Source organism: Miscanthus floridulus, chromosome 2, assembly GCF_019320115.1.
Source record: "Miscanthus floridulus cultivar M001 chromosome 2, ASM1932011v1, whole genome shotgun sequence".
In the NCBI taxonomy this organism is placed as follows: domain Eukaryota; kingdom Viridiplantae; phylum Streptophyta; class Magnoliopsida; order Poales; family Poaceae; genus Miscanthus; species Miscanthus floridulus.
This window is the reverse complement of record NC_089581.1, coordinates 167,132,051-167,148,950: the sequence shown is the minus strand read 5'-3', so window position 1 is coordinate 167,148,950 and position 16,900 is coordinate 167,132,051. Positions and strand designations below refer to the sequence as shown.

The following is a 16,900-nucleotide window of genomic DNA, read 5'->3' as shown; positions in this document are numbered from 1 at the left end:
AAACCCTAAACTTTTGTTCCAAATCGACGACCAGACATGGCAAAGTCTTGTCTTTCTACCTCATGTGCAACATCTTAGCCTACCAAATCCAACGATTCAATGAGAGGAGGCACGGATCAAACTCACCGTACACAGGGGGAGGTGCCCCTTTCGGCTGCAACGTCGCCACCATCCTTCGATCTTGCGACGGAAGACGGCTCCAGTGTGATTGCTTCCTTCCAACGTCTCCTGCTCCTAGCACGGACAACCCCAACTCACCATCGATCCTCTAGCCGCAGCCCCTCGATGCCCTCGCCGCCCTCCGCTGAGGAGCACGAACAGACAGGAACGGACGGAGAATAGTTTGGGAGGGGGCTGATTTGTTTGACGTACGGGAGGGGCTAATTGCAATACGAGATGACAGTGTCCACGAGGTCAGCAGCGGATTGGGCCTAAACGACACAAAAACATAGATTATGGACTTAAGTAGTTGTTTTGAGAGTTTATGGACCGGTTTGACACACCCCAACAAGTTTAGGGACCGGCCATGCACTTTGCTCTACAACAATCTAACATGGAAGACACTCGATTTAAATGCATTTGGCCTAGAGTGATCCTACAAGTAATAATTGTATTATTGCTGGTGATGATTGGTGGGAAAAGCATAAATTTTGTAGTATTTTCTTTAATATGTTTGGTTCTTCATCAATTTGGTAGTAACTTGATCCCTTGTGTATTTTGTGCATATATGCAATTGCAAGATGTTGATAGCCATGATTGATTTTATTGACACTGAAATAATCTTTTTATTATTGGGAAAGTGAATTATTGACCGCAAGATGTACATTTTTGAATGTTGCATGAAGAGCTAATCATTCTGGATTTTATAATCTAAAAAAAGGGAAATGATAGAGCCAAGCTATTAAACTAAATGCAAAAAAGTAGTCCAATTATGCAATATGCCTTTATTCAGCAATCAAGTAAGACATTATCCGCTCGAGCCTCCAAGAGCATTCAGGTCCTTTCACACTCAAAACAGACAACCTTCTTATAGAAAATCAGATCGCCAAACACTCAGATTCTCTAGCCATTAGCCGACAGATTCTCTAGGAGCCAGCTTCCAAAAAAAAAAAAAACTCTAGAAATAAGCTGCAAACAGAGCTGTAACTGTAAGAGTAGGTAACTGGGACTGTTCTAGTGCTCTTCTCTCACAAACACATTGTTCAAACTTCACAATCATCATTCAGCTATATATAATCCATCGACGACACTGGAATCAAATAATAATTCTTCAAACACCAGCATTTCAGCACGAGGATGGAGCTGAGACATCACGGAGGGAGTGATCAATGAAGCACTCGAGAAACCAGCTGAACAAGCTGCCTCTCGCGTGTCTCAAGGTCCCTCCGCAAGGCAGCAATCTCCTCCATCTGACGGCTGAATTCGGAGATCAACGCCGCACACCGCGACGCCCCGGCCGCTGTAGCCTCGCCCCTGCTCCCGTGCATCATCAGCTCAGGCACGATCGTCGCCAGCCGCTCGTCGTGAGGTCGTCCCTGCGCGATCAGTTCCTTGACCCGCGCTAGGAGCGTGCTCACACTGGCCATCTCTGCCAAGGCATGCATGAATATGTTTGCTCATGTGTAAGCTAGCATGGATGGAAGCTGTCACGAGATATTACCTGCATGGCCCGCATTTCCGTCGGCATCCGTCGTGCCATCGTCGTCACCAGCCGGAGCCGGGGCGTCGAGATCGTCGGAGACGGGCGGCAAGTTGAGGTCGATGGCCACCGGCGTGCGCGCGTGACGGCTGGGACCCTCTTGCGGGATGAGCGGGAAGTTGAGCCGCGCGTTCTTCCCGCGGATCCGGCGGGCCTCGCGGTCGTACGCCAGGGCGGCCTCCTCGGCGGTGCGGTACGTGCCGAGCCAGGCGCGACGCCCCAGCCGCGGGTCCCTGATCTCCGCAGCCCACCTGCCTGACCGGCGGGACCGGACGCCCCTGTACTTCTTGTAGCGTCGGGTCGTCGGATCCGTGGAAGCGGAGGCACCTGAAAAACCGCGAGCGCGTGTGATGCTCGGTTGGAAAATAGCCAGGAAAGCGCGCGCTCCATGTTGGAGTGTACTGGTGGTCTGACTGATCGTACCAGCAAGAGGAGCAACGGCAGCCTTCGGCTTGCAGCTGCAGCCGCCGGCCTCAAGCGAAGCTGCGGCTGCGGGAGACGGCTCCTGGTCGTCCAGAAGCTGGAACTCGGCGTCGTCGAAAAGCTGGAACTCGGCCTCGAACTCCTCGAAGTCGTCGTCGTCGGTCACGGCAGCAGCATCGGCCTTCCGCTTGCCGCCGGTGGTGGTCCCGCTCAGTGCCGCCGCCCAGAGCGTGGCGGCGGTTAGCGGCCGGTGCACCCGCGCGGGGAAGAGTTCGGCAAGGATCGCTCCCCCGCACATGTCGTCTCGATCGTTTCCCCGTGCTCTTCGTCTTCGACGTCTTGGCCGAAGTTTGCCGGTCTGCAGTACAGCGGGAGAGGGACAGGGGAGGCGGGGAGTCGCACGCGTGTGAACTGTAAAAATAGAGGAACCAGGTGAGGTAGGCCGGCCAAGGCCGTGGGCTCGTGTTCGTCGTCGCACCGCGCAGCCCGCACCGGTTTCTCAGAAATATTGTGGGCGCACACAGTCTATGGGCTCCGAGTCGAATGCTCGGACGATGATGCAGCAGCCACCGTAAGGGGAAGCAATTGCTACTATATGAAGTTGATCCTTGATAGATGCCATACCAGCCCATGGGTTGTCATAGAAGGTCTGAGAATCCTTAATCCTATGGATTTTCTACTCCTAGATACTTGCATAGTTAGGTGATGCAACTATGAGGCCCCTCTTGGAACCTCAAATCCCCTTAAAATCCATAACATTTTTCAGGGTGAGAATTCCATAAAGATATTATTTGAATAACCCATTTAGTTATTTATGAAGAGTTTTCCATCCCTGGATGTGTCTTCCCCTTACTTCCAAATCAGGCACGAAGGTTTTCTACATCGTATGTATAAGATCGTAACGATACACCACCTATGTATAAAGTGTTTTTGACAATGTTGGATGATTGTACATAGGCGCGTGTCATAAATTCACGGCAAATACCCAGAGTTGCTTTGTGATTGTGAGGATTATTCCCACTATTTTCCCCCTATCTCAACGGTCATGGTCCAGATCAACGTGGCGAGGGTGAACGTGAACATGTCGTGAGTTGTTCAACGATGAACAGATCACGTGCCCATAGATGCCATATGACTCTATGGGCAAAACTAGCAGCATAATCACTGTACATGTGTTTCATCAAACAACTATGTGTATATAACAAAATTGCCGCTTAACAATAGTTCAATTAAAGTGTGGTACGAACTTTACAATAAGCAATATATTTGCAAGGATGAGCTCATTAGAACATCAATCCCCATCGTATGCAAGTATGTAACAAAGAACTAATGTATGCAACTTTATTATAAACTATCTAACTGGAGCAAATGATACAAATAGCAACCATGATCATAATCAACAACACCTCAGCAAGAAATTTACTAAAGAGAAGTTTTTTTTTTGAAAGATCCGGTCGTCCGGCATTATATTAATAAGAAGGGAGAAGCATTAATAACGTCAATTACATGCGCGAGGGGTAAAGATGGCAACGGGCACAAAATGCCCGCATGCCCGCGGGCATGGAACCCGATGGGCAAGGATACGGGCACCACTTTTTGCCCGCGGGCACGGGCGCGAGCACCATCCTGAACCCAGAGGATAGTTCTTCGCGGGCAAAGAAATTTGCTATCCTCGCCCGCTTATCCGCCAGACCCGCTCCACAGGTCTGACATGTGGGACCTACAAACAAATATATGTATATATACACGATTTGTTGTGAATATGTATCTTCGTATCTCTTGTAATGCACTATAGTTTATGTATATACTCAACCTGGCGGGCACACGGGCATGCCCGCGGGCATTTCATGCCCGCGGATGGAGGGCGTGGGCGTGGTTTGTTGCCCATGGCGGGTCGCGGGCGCGGACACGGGCGAGAGATTTAGCTGACGGGCGCGGGCGTAAGAAGGTAGTATCCGCGGGCACCACGCCCATTGCCATCTTTAGCGAGGGGCGCAACCTATCACGGTGGCACTACGTAGGTTGAGAAACAAAGCTGACTACTCACTAACTACTGAGCTACCATGAAATGCTAGAACCTTCCCCTTGCAGCAATCTAGAAGGAGCATGCATCCTTGATCTCGGTGAATATTGCCTACACCGATAGTCTTGATTCCCTAAACACCGCATTTCATTGCTTCCAAATGCACCAGACTGTCAGAAATGCTAGTGTATGCGCCCTTTTGGTACCTGCATTGGTCAGTCGGTAGAACCATTTGACGAGATCCTAACATATGGGTATGTTAAGCCTCGGGTCCAATGGTTTCCGAACGATGAAGACCCCCCAACCGACCCCTCCAGGATCGCCCGGGGGCTATACCCATCGGGTACGCTTACGCGCACCCTTCGAGAAGAAGCCCAGCCGAGCCTGACTCCAACACGACCTCCGCTTGGGGCTCGGAGGCTTGCCCGAGCCCTGAGGCTCCCGGTCTACGACAACACTTCGGCCCGACCTTTGGCTCCTGCCTCGCCAAGGACGCCGGCCAAGGCTCGGGCACAAGAATACACGCCCCGAGCTACCAAGGCTCGGGGGCTCCCCAACGCTGCCCATTGGGCACGGCATTGCTGGCCACTTTCCCAACAAGGTCACGCACGGGGCATGACATAAGAAGACAAAGCTTCCTAGCGGCCTCCAGGGGCTCGGAGACCACCGGCCCGCGCGTCAGCCCCTCAAGCCTACCTCTTTTACCGCTAAGAAGACTCCAGAATGTCCACTTGGGGGAGGCCAGTCCAAGCTTACACAGCCTGACACGCAGAGTGTTAGAACAGAGCAGCCGGACGATGCCCAAGGCTTCTTTGGCTCCACGACACCGCCATGGTCCACAACGCGTTGCTACAAGGCCCTCCTAGGACTTCGGCGCATGTAGACCATAGACCAGTTCCCCTAAACCGCCATGTACCCGACATATGTCATTATATAAGGGATAAGGTTGGACCTAGGGTGGACGATCATCAGAAGACAGATCATTCCACTCCATTTCATTCCTTGGCCTCTGCTCAACATCGAGGGCAAGGCAACCCAGAGACGGGCACCGAGAGCTCCTCCACCGCATCCCGTCGTCTTCCTCCTCTCCGACGAGGGGAAGAGTCCACCGGCGGTGAGACAACCTTAGGATTAACACCGAGCTACCTCCTACCAAATCTCTCTACAACCCTATTTTAACCCTCCAATTTTTGGTGCTTTTGAGTATAAGGATCATTAGCTGCTGGACGTAGGGCACCGATTGGCTCAAACCAGGATAAACCGTTGCGTCCTCTCTATGATTCTTGTGTTCTTGAGTCCACCCGAGCCATCGGAGACACGTACTCTGACACCGACTCGAACAACAATGCTTGCCGCGGTTCCGACCCCACGACACCATTCCCCCATGTCTTTGTTCATCATTCCATTGCGAAGGATGTAAATTTGGGTTGCCAGACCAAATTGCAACGAGGCACCAGACTTCCTTTGAGTAGGGGCATTCCATGAAGCCGTTTCAGTCTCCTTTTGCATAGTGCATAGAAGTAGTTATTTTTCCAATCTCGAAGTTGTAAGCGCGCTGCTGTCCAGATCTTGTTTTGTAGTAGCAACCACAAAAAGAATTTGCACCATCGCGGTGCCCAGGTTTCCCAAATCAGTTTGGAAAAATTCGAGGCAATCTGATCGGCGAACTGAATGTCATAAGCTGAGCTAGCTGAGTATTGTCCTAAGCTTTCTAGTATCCATGTTATTTCATCCTCTATAGTGTCCTCCAGGTTAAGTTGCGTTGATTGAATTGCGTTCCAGAGGTTTTTGAAATCATTGATCAACTCGTTGTTCAAGCTGTATGCTATGTCTCTGCTGATCCATGCCAATGTTTCGATGGCGTCTCTTATTGTCCTGTTTTTTTCGCCTGCTGTGTTTGTGAAGGCTTGGGAACAAGCTAGCTGGTGATCTGCCATTAAGCCAACTAGAGTTCTAGAATGAAGCCTTTTACCATTTCGCACTGTAACCTTTGTGGCTGTTGAGAACAGTGCCAAATCCGCCGAGTCTACAGGTAGCTTCAATCCAATCCATGACTGGTCCGGGTTGCTCCAAGCAGACCAAAGTCACCGCAGGCGCAAAGCTTTGCTGAACCTTTCCAGTTCTAGGATGCCTATACCACCGAAGTGTATAGGTTTGGCCACAAACGGCTGTGCTACTTTGCACTTTCCTCCAGAGATTTCCTTATCGCCTGCCCAAAGGAAGCGTCGGCATGCTTTGTCCAGATCCTCTAGCAACTGCTTGGGTGTTTTTAGCGATGTTAGGAGGTATATGGGGATATCAGTCATCACAAATCTTACTAATTCCCTCCTTCCAACTGGGTTCAAGAGTTTTCCTTGCCATCCTGCTAGCTTATTTCTTGTGTTGTCCAGGACCTGCTGGACGTGCACAACTTTTAGGCGTCCTAATGTTAGTGGTAGTCCTAGGTGGGTTATTGGGAAGCCTACCTGCTGTCCCATAAAGTTGCCAAGGATTTGTGCCAAGTTGAGCTCCAAACATCTAATTGGCTCCACCGTGCGCTTTTGTAAGTTAAGTTTCAGCTCCAAAATTCTCTAGAATTGTGAATAGAGTTCGGACCTCGCTCTGTATGGGATTCAAAAAGATGGCCGCATCATCGGTGTATAGGGACAGCCTCAGTTTCGCATTTGTACCTCGCAGCGGGGAAAGGGCGCCATCCATAGTTGCAAGCTCCAAAACCCTTTGGAGTATATCAATGGACATGATGAAAATATATGGCGATAAGGGGTCACCTTGTCTTAGGCCTCTGGCATGGTTGATCTTTTTCCTAGGAACTCCATTTAGCAGGACTGCAGAATGAGATGTTTTGAATAGCAGTGCCAACCAATCTCTCCACCTTGGGCTAAAACCTCTGTGTTCCCGAAGCTCAACGATATACTCCCAAGATACGGTGTCAAATGCCTTTGAGATATCCGGCTTGAATAGGAGCATCGGTGTCTTTGTCCTATGGTAGGTCCACTGCCAAGTTTCTCACGTACATGAAGTTATCCTGTATACAACGTCCCTTTATGAAGGCACCTTGAGCATTGGAGATCAAGCAGTCAATGTGCTTGGAGAGGCAGATAGCCATTGTCTTGGTAATTAGCTTCCTAGATGAGTGTATCAAACTAATGGGCTGGTAGTCTCTCAAATTTTCAGCCACTCCCGATTTCGGTATTAGAACAATGGATGCCCTATTTAGCTTCTCAAGCGGACCTGCTCGAAGATCATAGAAGCATTGCATCGTAGCAATGATGTCGTTTTTTTATGAAAGGCCAGCAGTGTTTGCAGAAGGATCCCGTAAATCCGTCTGGGCCCGGTGCCTTCTCTGCCGGTAGCTCCTTAACGACATTGGTGAGCTCAGCCTGTGAAAACTGAGCGTCCATAGATGGATCATCTCTCTTGGATAGGTTGAGCCGGTCCTAATCAAAGGTACAACCTCTGTCCACTCTAGTACCAAGGGCTCTGCTGAAGTATTGGAACACGGTATTTTCTTTTTCCTCATGTTTCCATACCACATTGTTATCATCAGTCTTCAGGTAAGCAATCATGTTTGTTTTCCTCCTCCCTTTTGCCTTCTCATGGAAAAATTTTGTACAAGCGTCACCTTCCTTCAGGTGGATAAGCCTTGAACTTTGTCTTCTTGGTGACCTTTCTATGGCTGCCCACCCCAACACCTGGTGCTTTAGATCTCTGAGTAGTTGGGACTCCACAGCGTCCAGCACGCGTGTTTCTTGGGCCGTTTCCAGACACTGGATGATCTCTTTGGCAACTTGAAATTGCAGTTTAGCATTGCTGAACAAGGATTTGCTCCATTGTTTGAGAGCCTGCGCCGTACTACCGAGGTGGTTATGCAATCTCATCATCTCCGAGTCGCCTCTAGCTGGTTGTCTCCATGCTGATTCAGCAATCTCACAAAAGTTTGGTGCTCGCATCTAGAACCGCTCGAAGCGGAAGGCTGCTTTCTTAGGCGAAAGCAGGTGATTGAAAAGGAATAATGGGTAATGATCACAGAGTGAGCTGGAGAGGGCTGTCAGGCTTAGCTGTGGGAAGGCTTTGTCCCAAGAGCTCTTGCAGAAGACACGGTCTAGGTGAACCAGCATTGGATTGCTTTGACTGTTGCTCCAGGTAAATCTGCGGTTAATAAGCTTTATTTCTAGCAGCTCACTTGCATCAAGTGCCCGCCTGAAATCTCTCATTTGTCTCCTGTTGATGTTGTTATTATTCTTGTCCTTAGCTTCACAGATGAGGTTAAAGTCATCTAGACATAACCATGGGGTCGTTTCACTTGGCTGGCAACTTATTAATTCGAATAGAAGTTGGGATTTCTCGCTGTTCTCAGTTGGCCCATATACTACAGTGATCCAGAAGGAGATGTTACTTAGCTTGATGGTCATTTTCATTGAAATTCAGAACCTCCTTTTGACCGGCAGCTCTCCTGACATCCAGTCTTAGTCCCTGGCCACTAATATCCCACCTCTGGTGTCATCTACCTCTAAGTATTCATACCCTCAGCAGATGTAGCCCAAAAATTCGGCTGCTAGGTGATCAGATATGCTATACAACTTTGTTTCTTGCAGACATACAATTTTTGGTTTAGCTTGTTGGATTATCATCTTCACTGCTTCCCTTCTTGATGCACTGTTCAATCCCCTCACATTCTAGTTCAGGAGCTTAGGCTCACTATCCATTTAAACTGTCAGTGACACCAATCGCAGGCAATGAAATAATAGATATAAGAATTGGCCAGCAACCCAAACTTTGTTTCTAAAACCAAAAGAACACAACAACACAACCATCATAATAGGTTCAACTAGGGGAGATAGCCCTATAGTTCCACCATTGTCTCCCAGCCAGCAAACTGTCCACAGCTCCCAGGAATAAGTTGTTGATCCACAGGATCACCGGCTCAGATGAGTGAATCACTCACCGGTCTTGCCGAGTACCTGCTAGTGTTGTCGAGCACCCACTAGCTAAGCCGACTATGAACAAGCGTTGTCCGTCCCCACACACTATGGCTCGAGGTTGCAGAAGAGGGAGAACAGAACATACACACACAGTACAAGACACCAGCGTTGGCCGAAGCCCTGTATGGGAGATGGCAAATCTGAACTCTCTTTACTGAGTTGCCGTGGTAGTCTATTTATACAACTCTATCCATCTAGTCCTAGTACAGCGCACATGTTGTAACAGTAACTAGATAACACAGCAGGACTGACTTCTGCGCCTGTCCCTGCATGTGGCTACAGTGCGGCAGGTGAGCTGTTCGACGCCTGCCTCTGACAACGGCTATAGTACCACAGCAGGGGGCCTTTTCGGCGTCGCCTTTCCTTGCTGTGTGTTCACACAAAGAAGTAGTAGATCATTCTAACAATCTTCCCCTAATCCTACTGATATCCTTTGTACCCTCTCATGTTGATCATCTCCTTCAGCTCCGTGAGTCGAAGACATCCGAGCGGTTTGGTGAGGACGTCCGCGAGTTGCCGATCAATTTCGACGAACTCGATGACGATTTGCTCTTCATCGACAAGGTTCCTGAGGAAGTGGAACTTCACGTCGATGTGTTTGCTCCGGTCGTACAGAACCGGATTCTTTGCGAGGGCGATGGCGAGCCGGTTGTCCACCATCAGTGCTGGTGGGTGAGCTTCCACGCCGGTCAGCTCGCCCAGTAGCCTGCGCAACCACACAACTTGGCACGCCGCTGTGGCCGTCGCTACATACTCTGCCTCGCACGTAGATAGCGCCACCACCTTATGTTTCAGTGACAACCATGAAAGACGTGCACGTCAGAGGTGCTCCGTCGTCTATCGATGTCCCCCACCATATCTGCATCGCTGAACACAGTGAGCTGCAGCCTATTCCCGTCGGTCTTGGAAAAAATGATCCCTTGATCCACCGTCCCCTTGACGTAGTGCAGTAGCCGCTTCACCGTAGCCCAGTGATCCTCTCTGGGATCCTCCATGAAATGACTGACATAGCCCACGACGAACGCAATGTCCAGCCTCGTGTGGACTAGGTAGTGCAGACCGCCGACGATGCTCTGGTAGAGTGTTGCATCCACCTTCGTCGCGGTGCTGGCCTTCGTCAGCTTTAGCCGCTCCTCCATCGGAGTCACGCATGGCTTGCACTCAGCCATTCCGCTCCGCTCCAACAGCTGAGGCATAAACGCTCTAACCGAGCGTGAGTTCCTCCTTCTCCTGTCTCACCTCAATGCCGAGGTAGTAGGAGAGTGCGCCGAGATCGCTCATTCGAAACGAGCCGCCATCTCGCGCTTGAAGCTGTTGATGTCCTCTGTGCGTGCGCCGGTGACGATCAAGTCGTCTACATACATGCCGATGATGAGCTCCTCCTTCCCCCATCGCCATGTGTAGAGTGCGTGCTCGGTTGCGCACCATTGAAACCCAAGCTCATCCAGCGTGGCATCAAGCTTGGCGTTCCATGCTCGTGGGGCCTGCCGCAGCCCGTAGAGCGCCTTGCGCAGTCGGAGCACCCTGTGCTCCTCTCTCTTGATGGCAAAACCTGGAGGTTGCCTGACAAAGACCGTCTCCGCCAGCTCACCATTGAGGAAGGCCAATTTAATGTCTAAGTGATGGACGCGCCAGTCCTTTGCTGCTACCAAGGCTAGTAGCAAACAGACCGACTCCATGCGTGCTACTGGCGCAAAGACCTCCTCAAAGACTATGCCCTCGCGCTGAACAAAGCCTCAGGTGATGAGGCATGCCTTGTGCTTGACGATGGCACCGAGCTCGTCCTGCTTGACCTTGTACACCCACTTCAGGCTGATCGGACAGCATCCTGGAGGTGGATCGATGAGCTGCCATGTCTCATTTTCCTCGATCACCTTCATCTCCTCTAGCGTCGCTAGTTTTCGTCCTGCTCGGGTAGCACGAACGTAGGTGGTTCCTCTACGCTAACAAGTGGCAACTCTTGATCATTGAGCAGCCGACCAGCCAGTGCTGAGGGTTCTGTGCCACCGACAATGTCGTCTAGCCTGCGGAACCGCACCTCCTCACCTTCGTGGAAGGCATCCACGAACTCAGTGATGTCACTTGGAGGTGAGGCGAACTCGATCAGCGTCGATGGAGTTCCCTGTTCTGACGGAGTGCTTGACACAACACCTGGAATGCTCAGCATCCTAGTTGCAGTGCTCGGCACTACTTCTGGACAGCTTGTCACTACTCTTGCACTGCTCGGCGCCACTGTAGGAGTTCTCAGCCTCAGTCTTGGAGTGGTCGGCACCACTGCATGACCTTTTGGCTCCGCCACAGGAGTGCTCATCACCCGTCCTGGAGTGGTCGTCACCACTACAGAACCTCCTGGCACCACTCCTGGCATCCTTGACATCCCTCTAGGAGTGCTCGGCACTCCTCCTAGAGTGCTCGGTACTACCCTAGGAGTGCTTAGCTTTGCCGCTGGAGTGCTCGGCACCCCTTCCAGAGTGCTCGACACCTCTTCCCTAGTGTCTCCACCACCGTGGAAGACCAAGTGCTCAACGATGAAGGTGCTGGTGAAGCCGCTAGCTTCCCCCGTGCTTGGACTGCTCGAGTCCTAAGCCACCTTCTCGTCGAACACGACGTCGCATAAGACAAGCACCTTGTCTCCGCGTGGGTCGTAGAGCCGATACGCCTTGGTACCCTCTACGTAGCCTAGGAACACTATGGGTGTGCTCCTATCCTCTAGCTTGGTGAGGTCTGGCTTCGTCTTCCTGACGTGACCAATGCAGCTAAATGTCTAGAGGAAGGACATGCTCAACTTGCGTCCATACCAAGCTTTAGACGACGTCTTGCCCGTCAGGGCCTTAGTTAGAGCACGGTTGAGGATGAACACCGCCATGGTCACCGCCTCCCCCTAGAACCTTGCCGGCATGCCTTTGGCCTTCATCATGGATTAGGCCATGCTGACCATCGTCTGGTTTTGTCGCTCCACCACGCCATTCTGTTGTGACGAGTACGGCGCGATATGGTGTCGCACCATACCCTAATCCGTGCAGTACGCAACAAACTCCACCAAAGTGAATTCGCTGATTAGTCCTCAACACACGGAGCTTCTTGCCGCTCTCGACCTCCGCGCACATCTTGAACTTCTTGATCACCGCCGTCACTTCGTCTTTGCTCATCAAGAGTTGCAGCCACATGTAGCGACTGCAATCATCCATGAGCAAGAGGAAGTACTGTTGACCACCATTTGTAGCTGGCATGATTGGCCCACAGAGGTCACCATAGATGAGCTCGAGAGCGTCCTTTGAGCGATACTTGGCTGCCTTTGGGAATGGTAGCCTCCTCTACTTCCTGGCCAAGCAACTGTCACACACCTCACCTCCATGCTTGATGTGGGGTAGCCCTCAAACCATCTTCTTCAGCTGACCAAGCGTGTCGAAGCTGAGATGTCTGAACTAGGCATGCCACATCCATGGTTCCTCAGTGTGCCTTGCTGCTAGGCACACCAGCTGCTCTACCTTCAGGTCGAGCAGGTACAATTAGTTCAAGGACCTCTTCACCTTGGCGAGAAGTCATTGCTCCTAGTCCCTAATCCTAAGGACTCTGTCCTTGATCAGTACCTCGCTCATCTAGCTGACCAATGCTAATGATGCTGGAATGTAGCTGTGGGATATAATATACATCTGTTAGTGCATGGTGCTCTCCATTCTGACACCTAAAGATGATGGTGTCGCGCCCTTGGATAGCCACCCTTGAGCCATCATCAAACTTCACCATACCGATAACATCGTCATCAAGCTTGGAGAAGGATGCCTTGGAGCCCGTCATGTGGTTGTTGGCACCAGAGTTCATATACCACTGTTGCTCCTAGTCGGCGCCCACACATCCGAGGTGGACTTGGGTGCATGGTTCGTCGAGGTTGACAACCTTCAGGGCCTTCCCAGGTCCTTCCACCATCTTTGCCTCTTCCCTCTCCTTGGCCTCGACGTTGTGCAGTGCATAGAACATCACCATCAGGATAGTGGCCTCATAATCGTCATCAACTTACGCCAGATGAGCCTCAGCCTTCTTCTCCTGCTTGTGATTCGGGCACTCCCGTGCCCAATGGTCCATGTTCCCACAGCGCTAATAGGTGTTGGGGTTGATCTGCTTCTTCTTCTCCAAAGAAGCCTTGCCGTGGTACTTGCCATCGTCACCATGGCTGGAGGAGGCTACCTTCCCAAAGTTCCTCTAAGCAGCCAACTCCTCTTCCGTCAGCAGCAGTTTACCGCTGTCCTTTGTTGATGTCGCCTGCTCTAGGCACTCATCCACCATCTGTAGATGGCCTATCACATCCTCAATGGTGAGGGTGAACAAGTCTAGCATCATCTCTATGGAGAGAGCGATCTGGATGTACTTTACCGGCATGGAGTGGAGGTACTTGGAGACCACCTCCTCTTCATCGATGGTGATGCCATGGCTCTTTAGCTTACTGATGAGCATCTATAGACAGAGGGAGAAGTCCTCCACCATTTCATCATCTTTAAACTTGAGGTTGGCGTACTCCTACTTCAGAAGCTGGGCTATCGCCTTCTTTGCGCGGTCGAAACCGATGCGCATCACCACAATAGCCTCCCACGCCTCCTTAGCCGAGCTCTTCGCCCCCAACAGCTCCTTGTACTCCATCGGTACAGCAGCGAGAATAGCCTCCAACGCTGAAATGTCATCTTCCTCATTGTCGGTGCCCTTATCAACAACATTCTAGAGCCATCTGGCTTTGAGCTTGACCTTTATGGTCACCAATCACTCTTCATAGTTGGTGTGAGTCAGCGTCGGCCAATTGGTGCCATTGACCTCCCACACCATGCCAACAACGACCTTCGATCATGGTTGGGTAGCCACAACAGTGCCACTGCTGTCGCCCATTTCTAAGCCGTCCATCATCGCCAGCGGTTAGTCTAATGACGGCGCTTGTACGGCTCTGATACCACTTATTGGCCCATAGGATCACTGGCTTAGGTGAGTGAACCACTCACCAGTCTTGCCGAGCATCCGCTAGTGTTGCCGAGCACCCACTAGCTAAGCCGACCATGAACAAGCGTTGTCTGTCCCCACACACTATAGCTCGAGGTTGAAGAAGAGGAAGAACAGAACATACACACATAGTACAAGACACCAACGTTGGTCGAAGCCCTGTATGAGAGATGGTAAATCTGAACTCTCTTTACTGAGTTACCGTGGAAGTCTATCTATATAACTCTATCCATCTAGTCCTAGTACAGCGCATATGCTGTAACACTAACTAGATAACATAGTAGGACTGACTTCTATGCCTGTCCTTGCATATGTCTATAGTGCGGCAGGTGAGCCGTTCAGCGCCTGCCTCTGACAGTGGCTATAGTACCACAGCAAGGGGCCTTTTCGGCGCCGTCTTCTCTTGCTGTGTGTTCACACAAGGAAGCAGTAGATTATTCTAACATAAGTCACAGACACATGCAATCCTAACTTGATTCGTAGAAGACCGGTTGGTGTTGGCACTAAGCTATGATACATGGTTCATAGACCACTCAAACACATCATCGCTGACTGCCTCTAAGTCTTCAAGGGACCTCCATGTCTGCCACATCAGAGCACTACGTGATTGTAGCCAGAGTCTTGGCAAGCTTCTTGTTTCCCAGGCATGTGGTGGCCCTCAGAGCCTTGACCGCCTGCTCTAGGAGGTTGTCCTTGTACATGTCAATGTAGACGTTCACTGCCGCATCCGATGCCGAGACTTGCCATTGACAAAGTCAAGCTTGCACATGAGCTTGTGCTGCACGTGTTCAGCCACCCACACCAACGAGGGGCGGGCCATGAGTCATAGTCTTGAGTGGGGTGGCAGCCATGCTCTTTCGTAGTTTGCCGCAATGGCTGAGTCTTGTCCTGGGGGTTGTAGACGTCGGGCGTGGAAGCACCAGGGTAGGGACACGCTTGAAGACAGAGCAATAGAAGTTGCGCCCAGAGTCTGCCCCATCCAAGTGGTCAGCATAGAGGTTGCGGTCGTCCTACATCTCCTCCATAGGGGATTGCTTTAGGTGTTGTAGTCGTCCACTGCCCCTCCCTCAAGGGCCAAGGAGTAGAGGTTGTCCCCCACCGATGACCCTCCACCAACACCCGCTAGGGCAGAGGCAGGATCCATGTCCATCTTGGTGTCCTAGGCCAAGATGTCTTCGACCTGGCTATCGTCTAATAATCTAGTCAAGTTTGCCTGCTGGGCTTCTAGGCCAAGATGCCTCTCCTGGCGAGCCATCCAGCCTAGCTACTCTCAGAGCTCTATCAGCTAAACTCTAGGCCCAAAATAGATCTTCTGCTAGGTTGTGTGTTGGTCCTAAAGAATGTTGCCCGTGATCCAAAGTGCCGAGACTGGCTCATACACTTGGGGCCTGGGCACATCCCTGTCATCGTCTAGTGAGTAGCAGGGGCTGGAAGTGTCGCCCCTCTAGGAGAAGAGGGACTCCTAGATCATTGGGTCCTCCTCCTAGAAGTGGCAGCCCCTAGCCACAGATGGAAACCTACATAGCTCAACCAATGGGTCCGGACTCACCGAGTAGGAGATCATTAGGGTGGTCAAGATGTTTCCGGATCATCCCTAGGTGGCCGGTGAGCAGGAACAACGACATTCCTAGTCCTTGGCAGCTTGTTGGAGGAGGTCTCGGCCGTGCATGGACCTTTATGGTTAGCGAGTCTAGGAATGCCCTCAATCTAGCTACTCCATGTCCGGCATCACCGCCTAGGGATAGGTTAGGGGCAAACACGTGCGCACCTTGACAACACGTTCGGAGGAGCATCCTCTAGGGAAAAGCTGTCGGACTCTGGAGGACTTACTGTCATTGTCGCATGGTTGAGGTCCCATGTTGTCATCATCGTAGTTGAAAGCATCTAGGCCCCTAGTTGGATTTCGGTGATTAATGTCAATACAAGATTACTATGACTAACGTGTGTTTTGCAGAGGCAATTAAGTTAGGTCATGGTAATGGAGATCGATTGGGCAATCGAGGTTGTCATGCCCCTACGATGGAAATCGTTTCGGTTTTCAGAGGATGGACGACAAGGTTAAGGATAACTAGTTCTAAGTGTCGATTGGAGTTGGAGAGACACTTAGAGTAGTTTAGGACTTTGTTTTTCCTTTGGCCGTACTATGAAGGGGGGTATGAACGGGTAGCTTGACCTAGTTGAGTCTAGTGAGTTAGGTGTGGTGCACACTTGTTAAAACTAGCTCTAGGTAGCTCCTATGAATGCCTAAGATCCTTTGGAGCAAACTTCATTCACATATGATCGAGAGTTGAAAGTGAATGGAGGGTCAAACACTGACCGGACGCTGGCTCCGGTGCGACCGGACGCTGGCCGCAGGGTCCGGTCAGTTTGTTTGACTGAGGTGGTTAAGTCTGTTGTGACCGGACGCTGGAGGGTCGTGTGACCGGACGCTGAGAGCTAGCGTCCGGTCGACTCCAGTAAGGGTCCAGACTTGGAAAAGTGTGACCGGACGCGTCCGGTCAGTGCGACCGGACCCTGAGGGTTCAGCGTCCGGTCGAGTCCAGTAAGGTTCCAGTAAGGGTTTTATGCGACCGGACGCGTCCGGTCAGTGCTGACCGGACCCTGCCAGCGTCCGGTCGACTCTTTAATTACTGGTTCGCGGGTAGAACTGACCGGAGCGTCCGGTCATCACGACCGGAGCGTTCGGTCACCCCGCAGAAGCTCATAACGGATAGTTTTTCAGGCTGCCTTATAAATAGAAGCTCCACTCGTGAGTGGAGTAACTTTTGCTCATTCCAACAGCTGAGAAAC

The 16,900-nt window shown here is 51.1% G+C and overlaps 1 protein-coding gene and 1 pseudogene across 1 annotated transcript; both read right to left on the bottom strand.

Moving 5' to 3' along the window:
• Positions 1–975: 975 nt before the first annotated feature.
• Positions 976–2,552, bottom strand: LOC136540528 (ethylene-responsive transcription factor RAP2-12-like). Its single transcript, XM_066532531.1, has 3 exons — positions 2,123–2,552; positions 1,661–2,026; positions 976–1,588 (listed from the first exon to the last, which is right to left on the bottom strand). The coding sequence occupies exons 1-3, from the start codon at positions 2,418–2,420 to the stop codon at positions 1,326–1,328; spliced, it is 927 nt and encodes a 308-aa protein (XP_066388628.1). The 5' UTR covers positions 2,421–2,552; the 3' UTR covers positions 976–1,325.
• A 2,125-nt stretch (positions 2,553–4,677) lies between these two features.
• LOC136537397 (uncharacterized) lies at positions 4,678–14,930 on the bottom strand (annotated as a pseudogene).
• Between the last annotated feature and the right edge of the window lie 1,970 nt (positions 14,931–16,900).